Source organism: Macrotis lagotis, chromosome X, assembly GCF_037893015.1.
Source record: "Macrotis lagotis isolate mMagLag1 chromosome X, bilby.v1.9.chrom.fasta, whole genome shotgun sequence".
Classification (NCBI taxonomy): Eukaryota; Metazoa; Chordata; class Mammalia; order Peramelemorphia; family Peramelidae; genus Macrotis; species Macrotis lagotis.
In genome coordinates this window covers 646,465,642-646,489,317 of record NC_133666.1, presented here as the reverse complement: position 1 = coordinate 646,489,317, position 23,676 = coordinate 646,465,642, and the positions used below count along the sequence as shown (strand labels likewise).

Sequence of the window (23,676 nt, the reverse complement as noted above, 5' to 3'; positions counted from 1 at the left end):
CATGATACTTTCCCCAACCTCCATGATCTTTCCCAGATTACCAACAATGGCCCAGCTCTTTCTATACCCAATAATGCCAAATTTTTTTCTGGTCCTGGTGACTTGAATTCATCAAGAACCACCACCTTCTAATAAGTGTCTGAGACTAGATTTGAACTTAGGAAGATGAGTCTTCATGACTCTAGTCCAGTGCTTTATCCACCATGCCACCTATCTGCCTTTTTTCTTTGGGCTATATACACCCCTACTAAAAGGAAAGCTCCTTGAGGGCAGGGACTATGTCTTATTTATTTTTATTATTATATTTGTTTATTTGTTAATATTATTAACATATTATTATATTTTTTATCTCTCTTAACAACCAGTATAGGGCCTTGTATACAGTAGGCACTCAATTAATGTTATTATATCAAGAATGTATCCTCAAAGAAGCCTTCTCTGACTGCTCTCCTCAGTATTTCATACCAGAGTAGCCAAACTTAAATGTAGTCATGTCCAAAACCAAAATGCTATCAAGAAATGAATGAGGGGCAGCTAGGTGACGTAGTGGATAAAACACCGGCCTTGGAGCCAGGAGTACCTGGGTTCAAATCCGGTCTCAGACACTTAATAATTACCTAGCTGTGTGGCCTTGGGCAAGCCACTTAACCCTATTGCCTTGCAAAATCTTTAAAAAAATAAAAGGGGGTAAGGGGTTGTTTTTGCAATGGGATAGAATTAAAACAAATTTTTAAAAAAGCAAAATAAGTGAAATTTTAAAAGAAAATGAGAGAACTAGAAAGGACTTCCTATTTTACAGACAGGGAAATGAGAGGGGAAATGGCTTGTCGGAGGTGACAGAGTTATTGAAGGCACAAACCTGGTCTGACTCCAGATGCAGTTATAACCCTTGTCCTTCCCTTGGGAGGGAAGATGCCGCATTTGCAGACATGGAAGTTCCCTTCTCTCTGGCTCCCCCGCTGCTGCTGCTTTCTAAAAGCTGGCTTGGTGATAGAATGGATGGCTTTGGAATCAGGAAGACTTGAGTTGAATGTTGTCTCAGCACTTACTAACTTGCCTGAGCAAATCACTAAACCCAGCCAGTTTCCTCATCTGTAAAATGGGGCTAATATGAGCACCTACCTCCCGAGGCTGTTCTGAGGTTCAAATGAAAGCATATATGTAAGGGGCTTTACATAGAAGTTGATATAAGCATTAGCTTCTAGTAATAACGATAATGTTTAAAATACAGATGGTAAAAAGTCATCTCAGAACTAAAATAACATTTTAATGTCTCCCTATAGTTTCCCAAAAGAATTTTATGCTAAAATCTAAAGGAAAAGTGCTTTCACCAAGGTTCAGTATTTACAGTCTGAGTCCAGAGGTTGTATATTTCCTAAGGGTCACAGAATCATAGATTTAGAAGAGAGCTCAGAATAGTCATTCTAGAGCTAAAAGTGACTCCAGGGATCAACCCCCTCATTTCACAAGAGGAGAAACAGGCCAGGGAGTAAATGACCTTTTGAGACTGACTCCAAAGCTTCTTACTCCTTCTTACTGCACAGTCTCTCAAATTTGAACATAATGGGGGGGAAAAAACCATCTTAGATCAGCAATCTAAAGGCTTGATTTGGAGACCCGGCTCTGCTTCTTGTTAGCTTTGTGACTCTGGACAAGTCCCAAGCCCCTATTAAAGGCTCATAGAGCAATTCTTACCACATATCCTTCAGAGGACCATAGGGTAGTGTTTGGTCATCCTAGAAGTGGTACAGAAATGGGATTAGGCTCTCCCTGCCTCCCCTTCCTCACTGTTAACAAACCATCTGTGGGGGGGTGGCTAGGTGGTGCAGTGGATAAAGCACCAGTCCTGGAGTCAGGAGTACCTGGGTTCAAATCCAGACTCAGACATAATTATTATTAATAATAATAATATAACATAATAATTCCCTAGCTGTGTGGCCTTGGGCAAGCCACTTAACCCCATTTGCCTTGCAAAAAACTAAAAAATTAAGAAATAAACCATCTGCTGAAGTTATTCTATTGACTTTTTGGTGGACCCTTTGACCTAGTTCCTCACAAATGCTCCTCTTGCCAGTTCGCTCTAGATCATGTTCTCCTTCCCGTGTTTGCCAGAGTGAAAATGGAGTCTTCAGTTCCACTGCAGAGAGGTCACATTTAAGTGCTTCATGCAGATTATCTCATCTAAGCTTCAGACACACCGTTGGAGGGAGAGAGTACAAAGATTATGATTACAATAACCAGTTTACAGATGAGGAATCTGAAGCTCAAATGAGAAGTAAAGCTAAGACTTGAACTCACGTCTTCTGACTCCTCATACATTCTTTGCATGCTGCATGATGATAATGTGAATTCCCCAATGCCCTCTACAGGAAATGGGAGCTCCTTTATAGCTTTCAACACCGGGTTTGTGCCTTTAGGACTTCCTAAAAGTGCTTTTTCAGAGTGGGTCCCCTGGAGAACATGTCATTGCAGGGCTGCTGCCCTCAGATCAGCTCCACTGCCCTCTCCTCAAAGTAGTCTTCCCTCTGCATTGTGAGAAAAGAACTGACTACTTAAAGGGTCCCGGGATTCAGATCCTGGCTCTGCCACCTTGGCATCTTCTGACAAGTCACTTCATCTTTCTGCTGAGGGAATGAATCAGACAATCATATCTAAATCACAGCTAAATCCCAGACTCTTCTCCCTCTGATGAAATTCCTTGAGGGGAGGAATTCAATTTCGCTCATCTTTCCAACTCCATTAAATCTCAGCTATGAGCTAAACAGAAAAGGGGATGGAGGGAGGAGGCTTCTGTGCCTTGGAAGTTAGGAGTCAGGGCATTGGCAAGACCATGAGCAGGTCACTTAACCTGAGCTTTAGTTTCCCCAGATATAAAGTGAAGATAATACTGCTTTAAGGCTAATAGCTAATGGAGACTGGTGAAACCTTAAGTTCTCTTCTGTGGCTTCAGTTACAGTGACCCCAATTTGTGGGTGGCCTTCCTGGGGACGGCCTCCCTGAGTGGCATGGATGGGAAGGTGGAAAAGGTGTACCGTATCTACAAGCATCCATTCTACAACATCTACACGCTGGACTATGATGTGGCCCTCCTGGAGCTCTCAGCTCCCGTGAAATACACCAGCGTCATCAAGCCCATCTGCCTCCCGGACCACTCTCACCTCTTCACTGAAGGGACCAAATGTTTCATCACTGGCTGGGGTTCCATCCGAGAAGGAGGTAGGGAGATAACCCTCTGAAAATCCTTGGACTTCCTGTGGCTTCCCTGTTCATAGCCACTGTCCTGCTTCCCCCACCCCCATCTCCACGAATCTAAGGCTCAGGGAGCAGAACCCGGGGTGGCCAAGCCAAGTCTAAGCAGAGGTAGGAGGCCCAGATTCATCAGATCACTTTCCAGAGAAGCTCTACAAAGTGACTGGTCTAATCATGTGGATGATACCATCCCATCCTTTGACTTTAAACCAAACACTTTTTGGAAAGGGAGGAAGGGCTGAGTGGAAATGGTCAGAGGAAAAGCCATTTAGAAAGCTCCTACTACATTCTAGAATGGGGTAGTTGGAAGGCACACCGGATAAAGCATTGGGCTTGGAGTGAAAAAAACTCATCTTCCTGAGTTCAAATCCAACCTCAGACACTTAGGTGAGCCTGAAGGCAAGATATTTAACTATTTGCCTCAGTTTCCTCAACTGGTCAAATGAGCTGAAGGAAATGACAGGCCTGGAATAGGACCACTTCATGAATGGGGTCATGAAGAATCAGACACAACTGACCATGACATCATTCTATACACTATGGTGATCACTTACAAGTAATCTATCTGGGAGTGAAGAGGGGAGATCATTTAGATTTAGTGCCATTTGTCATCATCTTACCAATATATACTTGCTAAGCCATATAAGGCATGATACTATGAAAGAATTTTGAATTTGGAGTCAGACTAGCTGGGTTTGAATTCTAGTTTGAGTAATTCCTTTCCCTTCTCCAGGTCTGCTTCATAAGCAAAGTGATCCCACTGAAACTAGCTCTATCTGAAGTATAGTGGTTAAACCTAGTCCATTTTAGGAAGAGAAGTGATGAAGTGATAGTAAAGTGTCTTGAGATCCCAAGTGTAAGAATTGAATGAGCTAGGGGTAACTCACCTGGAAAATGCCAAGGGACTGGAAAGATGGACAAGACAAATGGGACCAAGTACATGAAGGATTGCCACCTGGAAGCCTAGACTCATTCCTTTTGCAGAGCCCCAGAAACAGAAGCAATAGGTCTAAGTCATGGAAAGGCAAATATAGGTTGGTGTAAAGAAAAATGAACTGTTCAAAAGAAAACTGGGTCACTAAGGGGAGACAGCAGGCTCCCCTTTCCTCGAGATCCTCCAGCAGAAGCTGGATGTTTTAGAAGGGAATCCTGAGAACCTCCACTTTGGCCTTCCTCAAGGCCATTGCTAACTCTCATTTGTGCTGATTAGGGCTGATGGCAAGGCATTTGCAGAAAGCAGTTGTGAACATCATCGGAGAGGAGAGCTGCAGGAAGTTCTACCCCATCCAGATCAGTAACAGGATGTTGTGTGCTGGCTTTGCCCAGGGAGGTGTGGACAGCTGCTCGGTGAGATCCCAGGCTGCCCAGCATGGTCTGAATCTGGTCTTTTCTCCTACTATAATTAGTGCAGCCAGCACACTGGACAGACTGGCCCATTAAACACCCAGACCATACTTTTCACTTGGAGGTACTTTCCATCATCCTCATTAGTAAAAATCAGTGTGCTTTCTGGCTCACCTCTAATGAGAAAAGGTCTTTATAAGCCTTTAAAGCAATTTAATCATCCTGGAGGGAAAGTGGAGCAAAACTTATTTCCATTTCACAGGCTGGGAAACTGAGGCCCAAGCAGGTGATATGAATTGAAGATGAACCAGTTGGTGGAGGAGCTCTCCATGTGCTTTCTATAGATCTCCCTAAGCAATGAAAGCCCTTCTCAGGAGCCCCAGTGGAGTAAGAGGGTGATCTGTCTTCTTCAGGGTCTCAGCCCGGCTGATTGACTATCTTGCTTTTCTCATTCTCCTTCCAGGGTGATGCTGGGGGCCCACTGGCTTGCAAAGAGCCTGCCGGGAGGTGGTTTCTCGCCGGGGTCACCAGCTGGGGGTATGGCTGTGCCAGGCCATACTTCCCAGGCGTCTACTCCAAGGTGACAGCTGTAAGGGGCTGGATCAGGCAGAACATCAGACTCTGACTGGCCAGGAAGACTGTGGCCCGGTCATCGTTCCCCCGGCTTTAGGAACCTGAAGCAGGCAATGGCTGCTGACCCTAAGGAGCTGCACGTCTCCTTATGTTGGACAGCAGTGAGAGTCTGAAAAATCAAGACCCCAACCCATGTGGTAACTGATGAATGGTGGTCTCTCCCACCTGGGTTGGGTGTAGGGCAAGGGGGTGGTGTGGGAAGATGCTGTTAACATGGTGCAATTTTATTAGGCTTTTTTGTACAAGTAAACAGGATCCGTTTCACTCTAGCTGGTGGGGGAAGAATGACTCTGCCCCTCCCCAGCAGGTCACCCTTAGTCCAGGAGGAAAACTGCTGGCACAGAGACCACTTACTCACTAGCACTAGTCACAAGCAGTCAGTGGGCTAAGTCTGCTCCTCTGTTTAGCCAGGGCCGAGCGCGGAGTCTTAAACATATTAGTTGGCACTGAATAAACGTTTGCTGAATTTTACTCCGTTAACTGGGTGACTGAGGACTGATCATTTATACTCTTGGAGCCTCAGTTTATTCATCTGCTGAATGGGGCTAACACTTTAATCCTTACACTTCCTGCCTCATAGAGATGCACTGAGCCTCACAGAACTGTGGGAATGAATGACATCTTCTATTCCTCCCCCCCATATCCAGAGCAGACCCTCACAGGATGAGGGGTTTAACTGTGTCAAGACCTCAAGGTGACTGATGCTGGCACCTCAGCATCCAAAACAAGGCTCCCCACCCATACCTGTGGTAACAGCCACATGGACTCCCGGACCTAAGGGAAGTCAAAACAACCAGGAGGAATCTCACCCAACCCTTAAACTGCATCCTTGGTGATGGGGGGGGGGGGGTCCAATAGATAGGTCCAGTGCCCTGAATTTGAATTCAGTCACAGATATCTTGAGACCCTGGGCAACTCACTTAAACAGTGTGCCTGTTTCCTCATCCATAAAATGGAAATACCTCCCTGTCAGGGTCATCATGAGAATTGAATGAGAGATCTGTAAAGTACTTGGCACAATGCCAGGCCCACAATAGGTCTTCTTCTTATTATTATTTTATTCCTTATCCTCAAGGCAGCTCCACCTAGAGGCCTTGAAAAGTTGTCTTCATGTCAGTCCCATTATCCCAAAGGGAAGTGGAAGGGGGGAAGCAGAGCAGAGAGAGACAGTCTAACTCAACACTACTATGCTCAAATCCAAGTAGATAGGACCTTTCTTAGAGAGATGAATGACTTGCCCAAGGTCACACATCCCACAAAGCCCACTCTCAACCAACAGGGCACATCCCCGCTCAGAGGCACAAACCTTTGAAAGAAAAATCCATACATTTGTTGTAGCTGAGAAGATGGAGAGAAAAAGTTGCTCTGGTGTCACAGATAGCAATTTACTGTTTTCTGGATAAATGACAGGGTGTGATGTCATGGTCCCTTGCCCCTGAGGCTCATGAGCTATGCAGGAAACAGTTCCAAACTGGTGTGACTGGTGCCAGCAATGTCTGGGACCTCTGGGAGGTGGCCAGCAGGAGGTCCTCAAGTAACCAATCCTTTGCCTACAAGGTTGTGATCATGGCAGAGAAGGGGAGAACTGGACCCTTAGAGTAGGGCAGAAATCCAGGCTCCACAAACAGGGCTTTTATTAATGTGCTAAGAAGGGTGTGGGGAATCACCAAAGGATCAAGCTGAATTTCAGAATCAACACTGTGCCCCTGCCTTATTCCCTTCAATCTCAAAGCACCTTGTCAGGAATGAGAGTGTAGAAGGAGGAGGTCCCTGGTTGTGTCCAGGGCTGCCCGCTCTAGGGAAGGGGGACAGCCAGTGTGGAGAGCACAGCTAGAGTTCCTGGATGGCTGATAGAACACCACATGCTTCACATGTTGGCTCGCTCCCGCTGCAATCTAGAGTTGTAGGCTCGGGACACAGTATTCCAGGCGTCCATGTACCGATCCATGCACATCGCGATGCACTTCTGAAGAGGAAACACACACACAGGTAGAGGGAGGCTCAGTGCCCTGCTTTAACCGCTCCTAGATCCTGCAGGGGGCAGCTGGGGGATGCACATAGGCCACCTACTACATAGAGCTGCAGGCCTGGGGTCTGAAAGACCCGAGGTTCAAATCCAGCCTCAGACACTTAGTAGCTGAGCAAGTCACTTCACCCTGTTTGCCTCAGTTTCCTCATTTATAAAAGGAGCTAGAGACAGAAATGACAAACCATCCCAGTATCTTCGCCAAGACAATTCCAAATGAGGTCATGAAGAACTCAACAAGCCTAAAAAACAAACCATTCTTCACCTTCAGATGGCTATCCAAGAGGCTGTCAACCATGGCCAATACCCTAGAAAGAAAAGAGGATGGCTTTCTCCTATCGCCACAAAAGGGCTTAGGCTGGTGTTCCTGTCTCTAGATTGTGTCCTGTACAGCCTTGGGTGGGGGTCTTCCCCTCTGGTCACCAGAAGGGTACAACAAAATCGTTAAATGGCTAAGGTCCCCATTATGGAACCCCTTTGAATTGCTACAATGAAAAGAGTAATGATTCTAGAGTTTAAAGGGCAACTGGGCGGTGCAGCGGATAGAGTCAGGAATACTCTGCTCTCCAAGTTCAAATCTGGCCTTAGACGAGTCCCAGCTGTGTGACCCTAGACAAGTCATTTCACCGTTTGTCTCAGTTTCCTCATGGATAAAATGAATTAGAGAAGGACACTGGCCCAAACAGGGTCCCAGAGAACTGAAACAACCGAACAACAAAATCCACAAGCAATGGCAAGACGTGAACCCTAAGGGGCGGAGGATGCCCCTCTCCGAGCCGGGCTGCCTCATGCGCGGGGGCCGTGCCCGGGCATCCCCTGATGCCCACGACTTCGGAGGGAGCTCCAGGGCCCGAGGCCAGGCCAGGCCAGGCTCTCAGGGCCTAGTCTGCGCCTCCAGCCTCGGAGCTTGTTTCTTGTTCTACCCTTCGGATCCCCGGGGTCTTCCTCCTTCCAACAAGCTCGGGCTTCTGGCCTTCCGGCCGTGCCCTGTCCGTGCCCGGGCCCCCGCTCCCGCCCGGGTCAGTGGGGGTGCCCAGCGCCCGCCCCGCCCCCCGCCCCCCGCGGCGCGCCCTCACCTGCTCCGAGTTGTCCAGGGAGCTGCCCGGCTTCCCGATGCACTTCCGGAAACACTTGTTGGTCATCCTCTGGGGGGACAGGCGGACACGGTGACGCGCGCCCGGGCCCCCGCGTGGCCCGCCCCCCGCCCCCGCCCCGGGCCGCCGGCCTCACCTGCAGCAGCTCCTGAGCGTTGGCCACGGCGATCTGCACCTTCACTTGCTCCATGATGAGCCCCGGGTCCAGCTTCCCGCCGCCCGCCCCCGACGCACCCCCGAACTCGGAGCCGAAGCCGCCCTCCATGGCTCCCCAGCAAAGTCACCCGGGCGCCGCCGCCGCGTGCGCGACCCCCGCCGACCCCGGAAGCGGGGCCCGGTGAACCACGGGAAACGGAGTCCCAGCGGCGGCTGCGACGGGGAGGAGTCGGCGAGGCGAGGCGGGAACTACAGCGCCCACAAGGCCAGGCGCCGCGCGCGCGCACTACCCGAGCCGGGCCCGTAGGGAGGGCCGGAGGGCCGGAGGGCCGTTAGGCGCCGCTCTTCTTTGCGCTTGCGCGTAAACCGCCTCGAGCCGGTTCTTTCAAGGGGGTTGTGACGTCACTGAGGCCTCCCGCGGCCGGCAGTCCGCCCCGCCCCTCTTGTGCCAGAAGCTTCGCTAGGAGGCCCTTCCCACTCCCCCCCCCCCATTCTTGGCCCTCGCGCAAAGCGAACCGGGATATCCCCCTTCTCTCCGACGTCGAAACACAAAAGCCCGGCAGCGGCGCGGTGCCGCACGCAGGCGCAGTGCACAGCCGCGGCCGCTCCGGGAGCGCGCAGGCCGCTTAGCCGCGTCTCTGCGCAAGTGCCGGGACCTCTGCGCGGGGCGTGACCTCGCCACCCCTCGTGCGCAGGCGCTCTGCGTCCTCCGTTCCCGCCCCGCCTCTGCCGCTCCTGGCGCCGCCGCCTCCCTCTCTAGACCTACAAGTGCGGGTGGGGAGCCCGAGACCCTGGAAGCCGCCTCTGCCAAGGTGGTAGATGAGGGCAACGCGGCAGGGAAACTCTGGGTTTACAGTGCCCAGGATAAGGGCCATGGCGACTTGCTTAACACGTGCTGCAGGCTTTGAGCAAGGAGGGCGCAACCCCAGAGCCCGGGCATCCCGGACACTGAATTCAAATCCAGCCTCAGGTGGGTATTGGCACCCACCTCTCAGGACCATCGTGGGTACACAGTGTTCTTTTTAATTATGTTTTTAACACTTGAGAAAAATTGAATTTGAAACTTTCTCCAGTTCCCCCACTCGTTGAGAAAGAAAGCAATATTCTAGTCGTTATACATGCGAAAGGGAAAAAAGCAAGACAAATACAGTGAAAAGAAACACGCCTTAATCAGCATTGGGAATTCATCAGTAGCACTTTTCATTGAGTCCTCTGAAAATGCTAATGGATATCTGTGAAGCACCTTGCAAACCATCCATTATAGACTCTAGATTGTATTATGTACAATACTGTTGTAAATGGCATGCATATCAAATTTGCATAAAATTATGAGGGCTAAACTAACACATAAGTATCACAGAAGAACCTCATATTAGAGTGGGCTTCAAGAATTTGGCTGAGACAACAAATGAACTTAGTTGAACTAGTAATAAGAGCATGTCTAGCTGAGCTTGATTATCTCTATTCAACTTATTAAAATGAGTATGTCAAACAAATTTAGTTGGAAAATTTCACTTTTATCTCTAGCATCTGACTAGTTTAATCTGAAACTGAACTTTACTATTACTTGGTCTTTATCTTCCACTTCAGCTCAACAAAATTTCATCATATTTCTTCTGCTGATGTAATTAAGGTCTATAAGATTCCTGAAACTACAACTCGCAATCCACTGGCTTTTTTATGTTCTGTAGGACAGTGCTGAACGTGTTAATAAAAAAAGTTTTGCCAAGTTGATTGAACACAAGCAAGATCCAATAAGGATAAATGTTGTTTCATAGTTTAAAACTTTAAAACTTTCAAGTTTCAAAACTTCCAGACAGGCCCCCCCCCCTTGATTGAAAATTTATGGAATGACTGTGATACAGGCAGGAAGACATATCTAACATTAGATGGGTTGTGATCTTCACTATTTGAAGATCATCGCTGACACTGCAGATCCACTGGAATAAAATTTAAGTATTCAACTTGGTTTGAAAAAATAAACCTCCCAAGTACAAGATGGGGGAAATATTTAGTCCCTAGATAGTTAATTAAAAACCCCTCAGATCATGAATAAGAAACTGTTCAAGGTGGGCAGCTAGATGGTACATTGGTCAGTCAGGAGGACCTGAGTTTATATCCAGCCTCACAAGCTTCATATGGCATGACCTTAGGAAAAGTCACTTACCCACCCCCAGCCCTCTCACTCACTCCCAAGATGAACCACCCTGGTTAATCAGTGCTCCTAAAAGACTGATCAAAGAACAAGACCTTGCTATACATTGCAAAAATTCAGCCTCAAATGCTAGAGCATAACCATTTAAGTATTTGATCCTCACAAGAGTCCTGTAGAAAGGAACTTTTTTTTTTTTTTTTTTTTTAGTTTTTGCAAGGCAAATGGGGTTAAGTGGCTTGCCCAAGGCCACACAAGCTAGGTAATTATTAAGTGTCTGAGGCTGGATTTGAACTCAGGCACTCCTGACTCCAGGACCAGTGCCCTATCCACTGTGCCACCTAGCCACCCCCATGAATAATGTCCATTCATAGTTGAGGAAACTGAAGCAAAGGTTAAAGTGCCTTAGGTTTATTTTGTGATTGGATGTGAACTCAGGTTTTCTGCTTCCAGACCCAGCCACTATCCAGTAGTTGAGCTACTAAGATAAATGAGTGTGAAAACTGAAGCAGCAACCATACAGGTCAAAAGCAGCACTGCACCTCCTCTACCCAAGGACCTTGGTAGCCCTATGGGTTCACTTGCTCTTTATCTGAAATCCAACTTAGAATGCATTTAAGGTGTTTTGCAAAATAATCACCCAACTTAGTGATTCAAAGGATCATCCAATTTGACTATAGGGACTTTGCCTTTTAGATTTGCACCCTCAGCACAGAGCAAAATGCTTACTAGTGCCAGGGTTAAGCTGATGGGCTTTTTGTTCATTTGTTCCTACTACAAATCAAAATGACAATTGGAAAGGATGAGAAAACTTCAGTTATAAATCACATTTGACAGATAAAACCTATGATTTGTTCAATCTCACTAACAAAATGGTGACAAAGCTGGGTAGATGGAGGACAGACCTGGACAGATAGGTCTACTACAAAATTTGGTACTTTCTCCTCCACTATGAATCGCCTAAAGCAGTTATCCAAAAAATGCAACAGTATTTTAAAACCCCACATAAAATCACACCCAATAGTTAAATCAAAACATTTATTGGAGTGTCTTGTACAAAAAAGTTTCCAGTCATAAAACGTATATTACAAATCATTGAAAAAGACATTTGGCATGCATGTATATTCTTTAAAAAAAAACATATTTGAAATGATAAAGTCTAGATTATCACATGGTTCTCAAATGCTTTGCATGAATCCATCATCTCTGCTGAAGTTTGTGGGTTTTGCCATGATATCTACTCAACTCAGTAAATCATTTAACCTTTTTTTTTTATACAGCAGTGTTCATAAAGAATACATCCAGAATGATCAAGGGCTGCTATATAAATAGAACAAAGCTATCTAAAACTTGTATGGTTAAAACTAACATTCAAGTCAAAAGTCATTATCTTTATGAAAATAGTTTGATGTGGAAAGTGATCTCAGTCATTTGCAGGCTTTTGGGCCATGCTTTTCTTTAACAGATTATTGCTAACAACTTCAGTATGATAATCTGGGGAGGAATATTGGTCCTGCCCAATCAGTGAAGAGTCAACTTTTCATGATCTTTTGAGTTGCACTAATAATACCTTTCACAAAAGTACCCCCCCTCCCCCAATCCCACCCAACCCTTTCCCAATCCTAGGATTTATATTACTTAAAGGATCAAGCCAGGCTTCAATACAGGCTTATCTAGGGTCATCACTGCTACTTTCACCTAATGTCATTTTTTCATCTAGACCTTAGCATTTCAAGAAAAAAGGCATTACGTTTTACAAAGAATAATTGTATGTAAATGTGGGCTTATATAAAACAAGGAAAAAAATCACCTCTGAATGATTTTTAAAGTGGTATAAAGCTAAGCATAATTAAGGGCAAGTAAAAATTCTGTTTCCCAGGCCTTGTTCAGCATTAAAAAGGGTCATGCTGTTCCAAGTTTCCAAATACTCTATTTCCATTTTCCACCAAGGGCTAACATGCAGCCACCAACCAGTCAAACTCTCAGCTATGAGTCTCCCCATATGAAGCCTAAAACCAGCTATAAAAAAGAGAACAGGGATACTAGGAAAAGGCTCGAGATTTTGCTCCTGGATCTACCCTTACTCTCCAAGGACAACATGGTCCAAAGGAGCTTTCCTGGACAGCAAAGAAAAGAAATTGAATATGAAACTGTCTATTAATCACTTTTTCCCAATACATGCAACAAAAGTCACCAAGAAACTGTCTCCAGTTACTCAGCTCCCACTTTTGACACCTTTATAATTTTATCCAAATGGAAATAAATGCCCTCCTTTCCTGTTTGGTTGGGATGATTGAACCTTCTTAGAATTCCTTGTAAAGGCTAAGAATACAGAGGGAATACCCCTTCACAGTTAATATCATTCACATTGTGACAATGACCAGAGATGCTCTGGCATCTCATATAATATGCTGCATGTGGGTGGTTAGCTGCCTACCTTGTGTAAGACCCATCAATTGTGCTCCCTCCAGAAAAACAAAGAGCTAATTCCTTGGAGGCATTTTCTCTCCATTTGCTTGCTTTTGGAGAAGGGTTGAGATTACAAGGAGAAAAGGGTTTGCTGAGCAGCCCAGCTATTTCTGGAATCCTTCCCCTAAAGATTTCCACACATGGCTAATAGTATGTATACTGTCACATTCTACCATCTCATTTTGTCATTAGGCAAATGGCCAATGGCTGCTTCCCTGGGTTTAATAGAAATATAACCATTGTTGACATTTCCACCTCTTCAAGGTATAAAAGGAAATCATCCTCTAGTGGTAGTGCCTGCAGCCTATCGCCAACAGAGCTGGACAATTCCAAAGACACTCTGCATCACTCAAGAGATCAATGGAGAGGACTAGCACCCTCAGCTCAAATTGCATCATGAGCCTTTTGAGAATGATGGCAAAAAGGATCAAGTCTAGGTCCTCACAGCACCTCCCTTACATTAAAAGCTCCTTTTCTTGATTAAATTTAATATTGTCTACTCCATGTTATGACTTGACAGGGTGGGTATGTTTCCCAGCAAATCCCACATGATTTAGAAAGATAAATACAAATGTCTCTGGTCATTTAGTTTTGAACAGCTAGTGGAAGGAATACAGTAGTTTATGTGTCTCTACTTTAAAATCAGGAATTGCCTCTTAAAAGTGTTTGGATGGCAGTGATCTTTTTAAAAACATGAAAACCAAGCCAAGAGGCTACCTTGGCCCTGCAGAGAAGACAGTCTATAGTCTTTGAGAAATATTGTTTTTCCGGTAGTTAAGACATAAAATTGTATATATATAAAACCTTCTTGGACCCTGCTCTTGGGAATGTTTCTTCAGAAAGGTAGGACATGCCCACAGGCTCCAAGAGGAAAGCATCATCAAAGTTAGACTGCCAGACACTTCAGTTCCTGACACACAATTCCCTAAAAGAAAGCAAGTCACATGTGGTGCACACAGTAGTAGAGGGAAAACAATGACTATTTCTACACTTCAGAGTGAAACACAGGATTTTGCATAAGTTCTAGTTTCATGGAGAATTGATCAATCTCCCCAGCTAGCTCTCTAGGAGTTGGGGGAAAGAACATGTTTCACTCATTGAGGCAGAAAACAGCCAATGGCTCAGATAATTTGAAATCTAATTCAAGCTACTTGTACAAGGGAATTCAGTTTAAAAAGAAAAAAGAAAAAACTGAGGGAGCTGTCACTGTTCAGTGAGGGTGGGGGGTAGGGGTAGGGGCTTGGAAACACCCAGTAAACAGAGAGAGCAAAATCACCCCAGGGGACTGGCCAGGGGGCCGAGCACCACCCCTGTGTTGACTCAGCCACTAAGTATCAGAGCTCCCTAGGCCAGATGAAGCCATTTGCATACTGACCAACATAAAAAAATAAATATCCATTAAAAAAAATAACTTCTATGTATACAGGTAGGAGGGCATGTAAACACAGCAAGTTAGCAGGAGAGACTTGGGCCTTGGAAGCTGGAGGGTGGACTGCATGGTTTGAAATATCAGTCTAAGAAAGGTTAATTTGCCTTTGCACATTTTGTCTGAGAAACATAATTTCAGCAAGAAGATATGTGGATATATAGATAGATATAGATAGGTGCATATATATTTGACAAAGATAGGTATGATTTCACTACATATTGAGTTACCCCCATACATAGACTGGGAATAACAGAGGAGAAAAGTCAGTCAAATTCAAGGGGGAAAAGTCTTTATCCAAAGTAGCCACCTATTTACTCTAAAAATACCAACTCCCTGATAATGCTACCAGGAATGCATTAGGGCTGCATTACACAGAAAGGGAGAAGTTCCAATTCCATGTTAAACAGCTCCTTCAGAGGAAGACATTTGTTAAGACTCATCTGCACCATCACTATTTTTCTTCTCTTAATCTAAGTGCTAGCTAGTCCAATCAGCTGAATGGCTTTTGGTGCATTTTGCCCCCGACACTACATTTATAGCTACCTTTCCATCTTATAGCAAAGAGTGTTTGCAAATCTAATCTCATCTGCCCACAATGACTTGCTCCTTGACACGAAAGTTATTTGAGGTTGTGGAATCCTACCTTGGTGAATGGTTGACAATCAGGTTTTTTGGAATCTTCACTTTCAGCCCTACCAAACTGCAGGCTAAGCTACTAAGGTAAAAAGCCCGTTACCCAGCCCCACAAGGCCTGGCAGGAACAGGCAATCAGGAGCCATGATCATCCCATCAAGAACTTCAGGTCATACCAACCTGGTTCATTTGAGTAGCTCAAGAGCAAAATTCAAACAAGGCCAGGGTCAGGCCAGCCTGTAGAAAGAAGCCAAAACGCCCTGAAGAGTAGTTAAAAAAAAAAACAACAACAACAACAAACAAAGCTGAGTTTGTTGCCAGGGAGCCACAACACTTGTGGGACCCAGATAGATGCAAATGTCAGTTCCTGATACTCATTGAAACACGATAGAAGAAGCCTGAGACTAAACTGCGCTTGGCAGAAGTGATTATAAACATTTTATGCCGGGCAGATCACACATCAAATTCCCTTCAGGTGATCCATCCCAATTCCCCTCAAGGAAATGAAAAAAGAAAAAAAAATTGCTTCATTATTCTATTCTAATTTTATACACAAAGGGTCATGTTGCAAAAACCTATGTTTGTAGGCCCCCAGCCACCAAGGCAACATGGCAATCTCAACTTTAGATTTGATAGAAAACACTAAAAAATATCATCTTGGGCCCTCTTCACAACTAGTGGCCATTTCTAGAGGGTCCTAGGGTATCTCTGTGCATGGGTAGAGGAAATTTCTCATTTCATTACTCTTCCCCAGGAAATCCAGCCACCATCAGACAAGAACAACTTCTGGGGCAGTTACTTAAGTTTAGTCATCCATACGCTCCATCCCCTTCTCCCCCATTCCACCTCCAAAAAAAAAAAAACCAACCTAAATTCATTTTGGTAAGATTTACCAGTCTGCAAATGTCTAATTCACTCAATGCTAAAATGGGGGAAATGCAGTACTTGGATGGTAGTGTTGAAAGGACCCCAAAGTTCAGGGGAGGGAGCATAAACCCAGGGAGGAAGAGAAGTCCATTCAAAAATTCTGGCAGTTTGGTTAAAAAATCTCTAGAAATGTAACAAGGAAATAAAGAAATCCAATGATACAAAAATAGTTTTCAGCGGCTCTGAGGAAAGGCAGGAGCTGGGTAAGGAAAGTGAGTTGTGAGCACTCACATTACTGAACAACCTCTGGAAGTCGTCCGGGGGTCTCCCTGCAAGAATAAAGCAGGGAGAGTTATATATCAAACAGAGGAAATATTCACTGGCAGTTCATCCCTGAATCCAGCTTCCCTGAAAGCCGGCCTAGTCACCCTCTTACTCAACCCACACATAGAGAGAAAGGAAAACACCTGGGGCTTGTCCAATTCAAGACACCTTAAGCTCCTTTGTGCATGAGGCAGATTATGGATAAACTGATTCCTGTTCTTCAAAGACCTAAATGACTCATGGGAAAATGGCTGCAGTTATTTGGTTTGACCCAAGAAAACAAAACCTAGAATTGATGGATAAACATCACAGTGGGTCAGATTTGAACTCAATCTTAAAATGATCCAATATTGAACACTGAATTCCAGAAATACACAGGACTGGCAGTCCCTAGGGAGCCAGGAGCACCCTGCACAACAAAGACGTTGGTGTCTATGAAGGGATGGGGGGGGTGTTCATGCTTCAGGAAAGTTGGTTTCTGGGGACCCTTCCTAACTCTGAAAACCTGGGGACTTAAATTGTTGACTACTTGGAACAGTTCTGATAAGAGAGTAAAAAAACTTTCAAACATTATTCAGTCATGTCTGACTCCTTGTGGCCCCTTGAGGTTTTCATGGCAAAGATAGCAGAATGGTTTGCCATTTCTTCTGCAGCTCATTTTACAGATGAAGAAACTGAGGCAAACTGGGTGAAGTGACTTGCCCAGGGTCACATAGCTAGTAAAGGTGACTGAGGCTAAATCTGAACCCAGTAAGATAAGTCAAGTCTTCCTGACTCCAGGCATAACCCTGGATCTACTGAGCCACCTAGAGGCATTTATTTTATTCATTATTATCCACATCTAATTAAGGGCCATGGATAGCTACAAGTCTTCCATTTCTGAGGGTACCCTCAAAATGAGAAATGTCAATGACAGTAACCCCCCCCATGGAGTTGGGAGGCCCTAAAATAGTTAAATGTAATTGAGAAATATTTAACTAAATGAAAATACAAAAAAATATATTTTAATAAATTTTTACTTTTTTCCAATTAAACATAGAGATTAATTTTCAACAGTCATTTTTTGTAAGATTTTGAGTTCCACATTTTTCTCCTTACCTCCCTTATCTCCCCCTTCCCCAATACAGCAAGTGGTCTGATATAGGTTATACACATATAATCATGTAAAACTATCTCCACATTAGTCAGACAGCATTATATTTTAAACTAAGTCAATATGAAACTCAGAGGGATCCTTATTATGGATTAATAGACCCCATTTCTATTGGTCTGCTCTAGGTCAACAGAGAATGACAAGCACTCTCTACATTGGGGTCCTGGACATTCTAAGAAAACTGTCTAGAAGTTAATCTGTCTGCTCCTGATTTTTCAGACTTCAAAATTTTTCAATTAGTAAGATATGTTTTGGCGACATAGAATGCCAGATCTGGAAAAAAAAAAAAGACCTGAGCTCCAATCTAGTCTCAGACACTTACTAGCTGGGTGACTCTAGGTAAGTCACTTGACCCTGTTTGCCTCAGTTCCCTCATCTGTCAAATAAGCTTCAGAAGAAATAGCAAACTGTCCCCCCAAAAAAACCAAAATAAGGTCCCAGTTGGAAACAACTGAACAACAACAAGGGTGTTATGGGAAACAACAAAACCTCAGGGAAATGTGCTGCGGCACAAAGTTTAAACTGTCTACACCTGCTTTTATGATTTAAGGGGTAGGACTACATAATCATTGATTTATTATAAGGAAGGTGTGAGGAAGGAACCACCTTGTACTCATAAAATCAACATCTGACTCCCACCAGACACTGAATCTGCCTAGAAATGGTATTGTCACCAAGAGTCCCTCAGTTGCCTTCCTTAAACTCAGCCTTACTTGGACCAATCATGACTTTAGAAGACAATTTCAAAGGATCAACTGGCTCTGATCTCACCAAGCATCTCGTTTGCTGATGTTTTAAAACAGAAAAATTCTGTAACAACCAGGTTGGCATAAATCAGTAGAAAACACAAGGAGCTTCCATTCCTCCTTTCTAATAAAATAGGCTGGACCAGATGAGTCCAAGTCCAGTGAAATTCCTATGAATATACCCAAGTCTATCTATAGACAAAATCTCACAAAATACAAAATTATTTACCTGTTGGTGGAAAAGGTCTTCTTCACCAAAGTCTGCTTCTTCTTCCTCCTCCTCCTCCTCCCCATTCTCTTGCACAACTAATGACTGAGTCACAGTTCTCACTGCCACTTCCTAGGCAAAGCAAACAAAGCCATCCTAAGCAGATCATCCATCAGTGATAAAAATGACCCAGGTTATCACTTCAAACACTGCTTTCAGAATCCCCTTCTCAGATGAGAACACCAGGAAGATCTGTTGAAAGTACACTATTCTTATTAACCTAGCTAGATCCTCCCATCAAGAAATGCCCTTTTCACTTTCCCATCATGTTGAGCACACAAGGTTGTTGTGATAATCAAATGAGGTAACTACTAGTGGAAAATCAAAGGAGATTTCCAATTTCCAGAAAACAAAGAGTTAAAAGCACTCTAGGTAATTAAGCTAACATAAGACAGCAAGGTTTTTGGGGTCCAAATTTATTTTTTATTTATTGGCTAAATCCTATGTCTCATACACTTGCCTGAATCTTTCAATAGCCCACTGCGCCCCAAGTCTCCAATTCCCAGACTTTTTCCTGGGACAATGGGAAGGCTATATTATATGGAACTGAGGGCTGGCTGTTGCTATGAGACTATTTCTATCAGAGAGAACCCTAATCATGCTGGGTTTTCCGAAACCTTGTTTAAGAAACCCTGCCAACCAGTTGGTGGCCCAAAGAACACATGGAAGAGAAGACAAGCATAAATGCCATCTGTGAAGGCAAGGAGGTATGACCCCATTCAAAGACTGAAGATGTTGCAGACTATAATCCCAGTTAGCCTTAACCAAATTTAAATAAAATACCTCTCCATCAGCATTGACCAGGTATGTCCGAAAATTTCCACCAGTGCCCCAGCTGCTCTGGTTCTTCCACACGAGAACAGATGGTGGGCTATGAGTCACACCAGCATCAGCTGCCCAGATCTATGAAAAAACAGTAATGGCTTCTTTCATCTTGTTACTCACATCCAGAGCACCTACACAACCTGAAATTTCTGACATCTTCAACAAAACCTCAACAAGCCTATCTGTCTTCTCACTTCCAATAAAGATGTTTTCAGTTGTCTTATCAGAGACACCAGCCAGCTAGGAGACTGGCCCATTCCTTCAGAGGAAAAAGCTTAAGTGATGTGGTTTAAGTATTTAGTCTTTCCTTGTCACTGTAGCCTTGAAACTATTCTTCTGTTTCACCCTCTTCAACTCCTGCCTACCTCCCAATTCCAGAAGATTTACCTAAAGATTAGAATGCCCCCACCCAGTCCATCCCATTCCCAGCTTTCCTCCAATTTACAAATGTGTGCCCTAGTCCTTCTATCTGACTTCTGACTGAAGAAAATTGATGTGGGACAGCTAGGTGGTGCAGTGGATAGAGCATAGGCCCTGGAATCAGGTAGACCTGAGTTCAAATGTGGCCTCAGACACTTAATAATTACCTGTGTGACCTTGGGCAAGTCACTTAACTCCACTGCCTTAAATAAATAAAATTTAAAAAAAGGTGATGTGACAGGAATTCTATGTGATACTAAATCCCTGAAAACTTCAAAGGTAGGAATCCACCTTCCCTCTCAAACAACTGGGTCTGCTTCAGTCCCCCAGCCATGTAATGCTGTCTGAAGGCAAAAGGTACAATCCTGTCTTGCAAAACAGTTACCAGATGATTGCTGGTGATCACATTTTAGCTTTCATATCTTACACATGGGAAATATCATGTCAGTCAACCGGCCCACAAAGCCTTCCCAACGTTTCCAGTCCTCCCCATGTAATCAAAGAGAAGCAGCAACAAATAGAGATGCTCAGGGAAGAGAGCAGATACCCTCCTACTGCAGCTCAGAAGGTTAACGATGCTCCCTTCTCTTCTAACACACAGGCAGGGCAATAATGCCCAGGTTTCCCCAGTTCATTGGGTAAAAAAAGATCCCATGTCCTTCCAACTTTATTCTCTTTCCATCATTTCATCTTTTCTTTTCATGCCATTTTAATTTTTCCAATTACATGCTAAGATAATTCACAACATTCATCTATGTGCAAGTTTATGAGTTCTCTGTTCTTCCTAAAGCCAAGTCACCAAGACTTAAGAGTACTTTAGACTGGGGTTGCAGACCTTTCTTAATTACTTACTTACTAAAGGGGATTCCTCAGGAGTAATATCAGCACAGCTCCTCTTTCAGTCATCAAGCCACCCCTGAATATGATCATGCTAGGCACCAGAAGACTGTGCTAGGCAAGGCCACTAACTGTTTGATCCCTGCCCTAAAGGTGGTCAGGATCTTTCCTACCTATGGCAAGAATAGCAATCCTCTTAGCACCTATGATTTGGGGAGAACAAGACCCCTAACCCCCCAATCTAATCCAATGACTTACCGTGACAGTTTGTCCAGCCCGAAGAACATACTTAGGAGTAAATTTATAGGCAATTTCTTCACCTTCACCAATCTGTCTCTTCAGCCTCCAATTACCCAGGGACTGATCCTAGAGAATATACACAAGGTGCCAGCAAGGTTAAACAAAGACAAAACTCTGGAAGTTGGAGGGTTAGCACTATATTTGAGATGCTAGATGCTAGATGCTATTCTCTACATGATGTTTTAAAAAAGTACTTTTTCTATAATACTTTGTTTTCCACATAGAATCATAATCAAAACCTCTTTTTGTTCAGCTAAAAATGTTAAATAACATTTCTCTGGACCACAAACCTTTTCCAGACTCACACCAGAACCACCCCCTCTTCTCAAAAAGAGGGTAATAAACTAAAGACCAAAGGTCCTTTCTTAAGGAAATGGTTTAAGGGATACTGAAGTTGGGGGGGGTGGTTGAAGTTTTTTTTTTTTTTTTAAGGGTTATGTGACTTGTCTAGGATCAGAGTTATCTGAAGCTGGTTTTAAACTCAGGTCCTCTTGACTAGGTGGTCCATCCACTGTCCCACCTAGCTGCCCCACAGGACACTGGAGCTTGAACTAAGAGCACAACTTCCTCATCCCCAGAAGAAGATTAACCTGCCATGCTCCTTTCTTACAACTTTTTTTTTAAGTTTTTGCAAGGCAAATGGAGTTAAGTGGCTTGCCCAAGGCCACACAGCTAGGTAATTATCAAGTGTCTGAGGTCAAATTTGAACTCAGGAACTCCTCACTCCAGGGCCAGTGTTCTATCCACTCCACCACCTAGCTGCCCCTTTTCTTATAAATTAAAAAGAATTTTCTCTATTGATCATTGGAAGACTACCCATTACAAATCCTTGAAGGAGTAGTCAAGGAAGAAACAACTTTATAGCTATCCTAACCCTAAACTATCTTAACAAATTGACATTTTTATTATTCAAGATTACTAGAAACAGTACCCTAAATTGTCTTGGAAGAGAGACATGTCCAAAGGCATGGGGTACTGTGTCAATTTGAATATTTCTCTAATATTAAATAAAAATGTTTCTGGCAAACTTGTGCCTAAGCAATATTATTTTCTTTGACATCAAGATGATGAAACTAAATTTCAACAATTTTAAGTAATTTGCTTTAAGTTCTATAACTGAGAAATACCAGAAGGAAGAAATACCAGATCTCACCTGGCTCCAATCCCACCAAGCTGCTTTCTGATTTCAACCCCCTGCCCACCCCCTCCACCTTTGCCTGTCTCATGGCACATGCATGCATGCATGCATTTGACCCATTCTCACTTTATCAGAGCTGTTCTTGAGTTGCACATATTTTCCCTCCAAATCAATCTCCTCTATGCTGATGCTCCCTGTGGCAGAGGCTTGCTGGGACAGCTGGAAGCTGCTACTGCTGGCGCTGCTGGTGCTGCTGCCAGTGCCAATGCCACTGGTACCGCTGCCTGAATGTTCCTCTAGCTCCACTCGCTTCCTTTTGCTTCGAGAAGAACGGAGAGCAGATGTGCTACTGCTGCTGGAGGTGGCTCTGGACACTGTGACTCGGGAAGATGGACTAGGAGAAAGTTTCAGCCTGCAAATCAAAAAGTAAATCAACTCCAGGAAGGCTGGCAGAAGTTCCTGGTGGGTGATATTTCAAAGAAAACACCTCCAGGGCTGGAGCTGGCCCCTTTACTGCCCCATGGTGCCCTGTTCAGGTACTAGAGGCTGGGCAGGACAGGTCACCAATGCCCTGAGAAAGCTTTTCTGAGGTTTCCTAAGGAAAGCATGGAGCTGCCAGGCTGGGGCAAAATCACAAGGGGAAAGGGCAGTGGGGGTTCTCTGACTACTTAAGAGAGCTCAGACTAAAGGCTATCCCAGATCCCACTTTAATGAAGTCTCAGACAAACTTGAATCTTCAGGTTCCCTCTTCATCAATCAGTCAAACCTTTTCTGAACTGTTCCAGAAAAAGGAAAGGGTTTCAGCACTAACACAATTTCAGTGTCCAGGAAGAAAGTCAGGCAGGACAAGATTGGCAAAGCAGCTCAGAGATGAACTGAGCAAGGATCCACAAGTCCCAGCAGATTCCATCCAAGACAACACAGGGAAATCTTCCACTTGACCAAGGAATATAAGTGGCCCCAGGGTCCAAAATTCATATCTAAGTCAAAGCTTGGTTTCTACCTATAGTTTTTAGATGCCAGTCACGTGGCTAACATAAAAACTAACAATTCAAGTAAAGTGGCTAGATGAGCCCCAAGACAAATGGAATAGCAGAATGATCTCATTTACTAACAATCATAAATCCCAAAGTGCAGTGAGCCACCTTGGAAGGCAATGGCTTCCCTAACCCTGACAGGCTAATCACCCTCAAGACTACACTGCTGAGGGGATGCTGCCTGCTCAGGAAGGGCTTGAACTGGATGCTGTGGGAAATCCTATGACTCCAGGCAAACTGAGTCCCCCTCCACCAAACAGGGTCAGCTGGTAAGGGCTGGAGTCCTCTAGAACAGCAGGAAGGGTTCATAGGAGAAGTTCAGGAAATGACCACTGAAGTTTCCTTAGCTATCCTGGACCTCAGGCAATGGCAACAGGGATCAGAGCAATCAGTTAAGTAGCTGTTCTCCAACAACAATTCACCTAAATGTCAATCATCTAGAAATATCAGTTCTACAGAACCCAACTGCAAAGGAAGCAAAGATGGTCTCCAAGTAACTGCCATATAATAAAGAACAAAGGACGACTTCAGAGAAGACCTATAGAAACCAGTGCAGAAGGTGAGCTGAACCAGGAG

The 23,676-nt window shown here is 44.4% G+C and overlaps 3 protein-coding genes and 1 long non-coding RNA gene across 5 annotated transcripts in view; 2 read left to right on the top strand and 2 right to left on the bottom strand.

The window, feature by feature from the left end:
* TMPRSS9 (transmembrane serine protease 9) overlaps positions 1-5,699 on the top strand; it is a 100,021-nt gene extending 94,322 nt beyond the window's left edge. For both annotated transcript variants that reach the window (XM_074204612.1, XM_074204613.1), the window contains exons 17-19: positions 2,951-3,216; positions 4,460-4,596; positions 5,057-5,699. In XM_074204612.1, the coding sequence (XP_074060713.1) occupies positions 2,951-3,216; positions 4,460-4,596; positions 5,057-5,218 (565 nt within the window). In that variant the 3' untranslated portion in view covers positions 5,219-5,699. The remainder of the gene's footprint in view (positions 1-2,950; positions 3,217-4,459; positions 4,597-5,056) is intronic.
* A 1,144-nt stretch (positions 5,700-6,843) lies between these two features.
* Positions 6,844-8,964, bottom strand: TIMM13 (translocase of inner mitochondrial membrane 13). Its single transcript, XM_074204619.1, has 3 exons — positions 8,483-8,964; positions 8,329-8,397; positions 6,844-7,192 (listed from the first exon to the last, which is right to left on the bottom strand). The coding sequence occupies exons 1-3, from the start codon at positions 8,609-8,611 to the stop codon at positions 7,094-7,096; spliced, it is 297 nt and encodes a 98-aa protein (XP_074060720.1). The 5' UTR covers positions 8,612-8,964; the 3' UTR covers positions 6,844-7,093.
* LOC141500994 (uncharacterized) lies at positions 8,814-13,613 on the top strand. The gene is made up of 2 exons (XR_012472108.1): positions 8,814-9,472; positions 13,388-13,613. It is a non-coding gene; the product is annotated as an uncharacterized LOC141500994 (long non-coding RNA).
* The window catches only part of LMNB2 (lamin B2), a 30,275-nt gene continuing 18,277 nt past the window's right edge, over positions 11,679-23,676 (bottom strand). The window contains exons 8-12 of the mRNA XM_074204614.1: positions 22,190-22,475; positions 20,884-20,991; positions 19,327-19,446; positions 18,505-18,615; positions 11,679-16,381 (exon numbers count right to left, since the gene is read on the bottom strand). Coding sequence (XP_074060715.1) covers positions 16,340-16,381; positions 18,505-18,615; positions 19,327-19,446; positions 20,884-20,991; positions 22,190-22,475 — 667 coding nt within the window. The 3' untranslated portion in view covers positions 11,679-16,339. The remainder of the gene's footprint in view (positions 16,382-18,504; positions 18,616-19,326; positions 19,447-20,883; positions 20,992-22,189; positions 22,476-23,676) is intronic.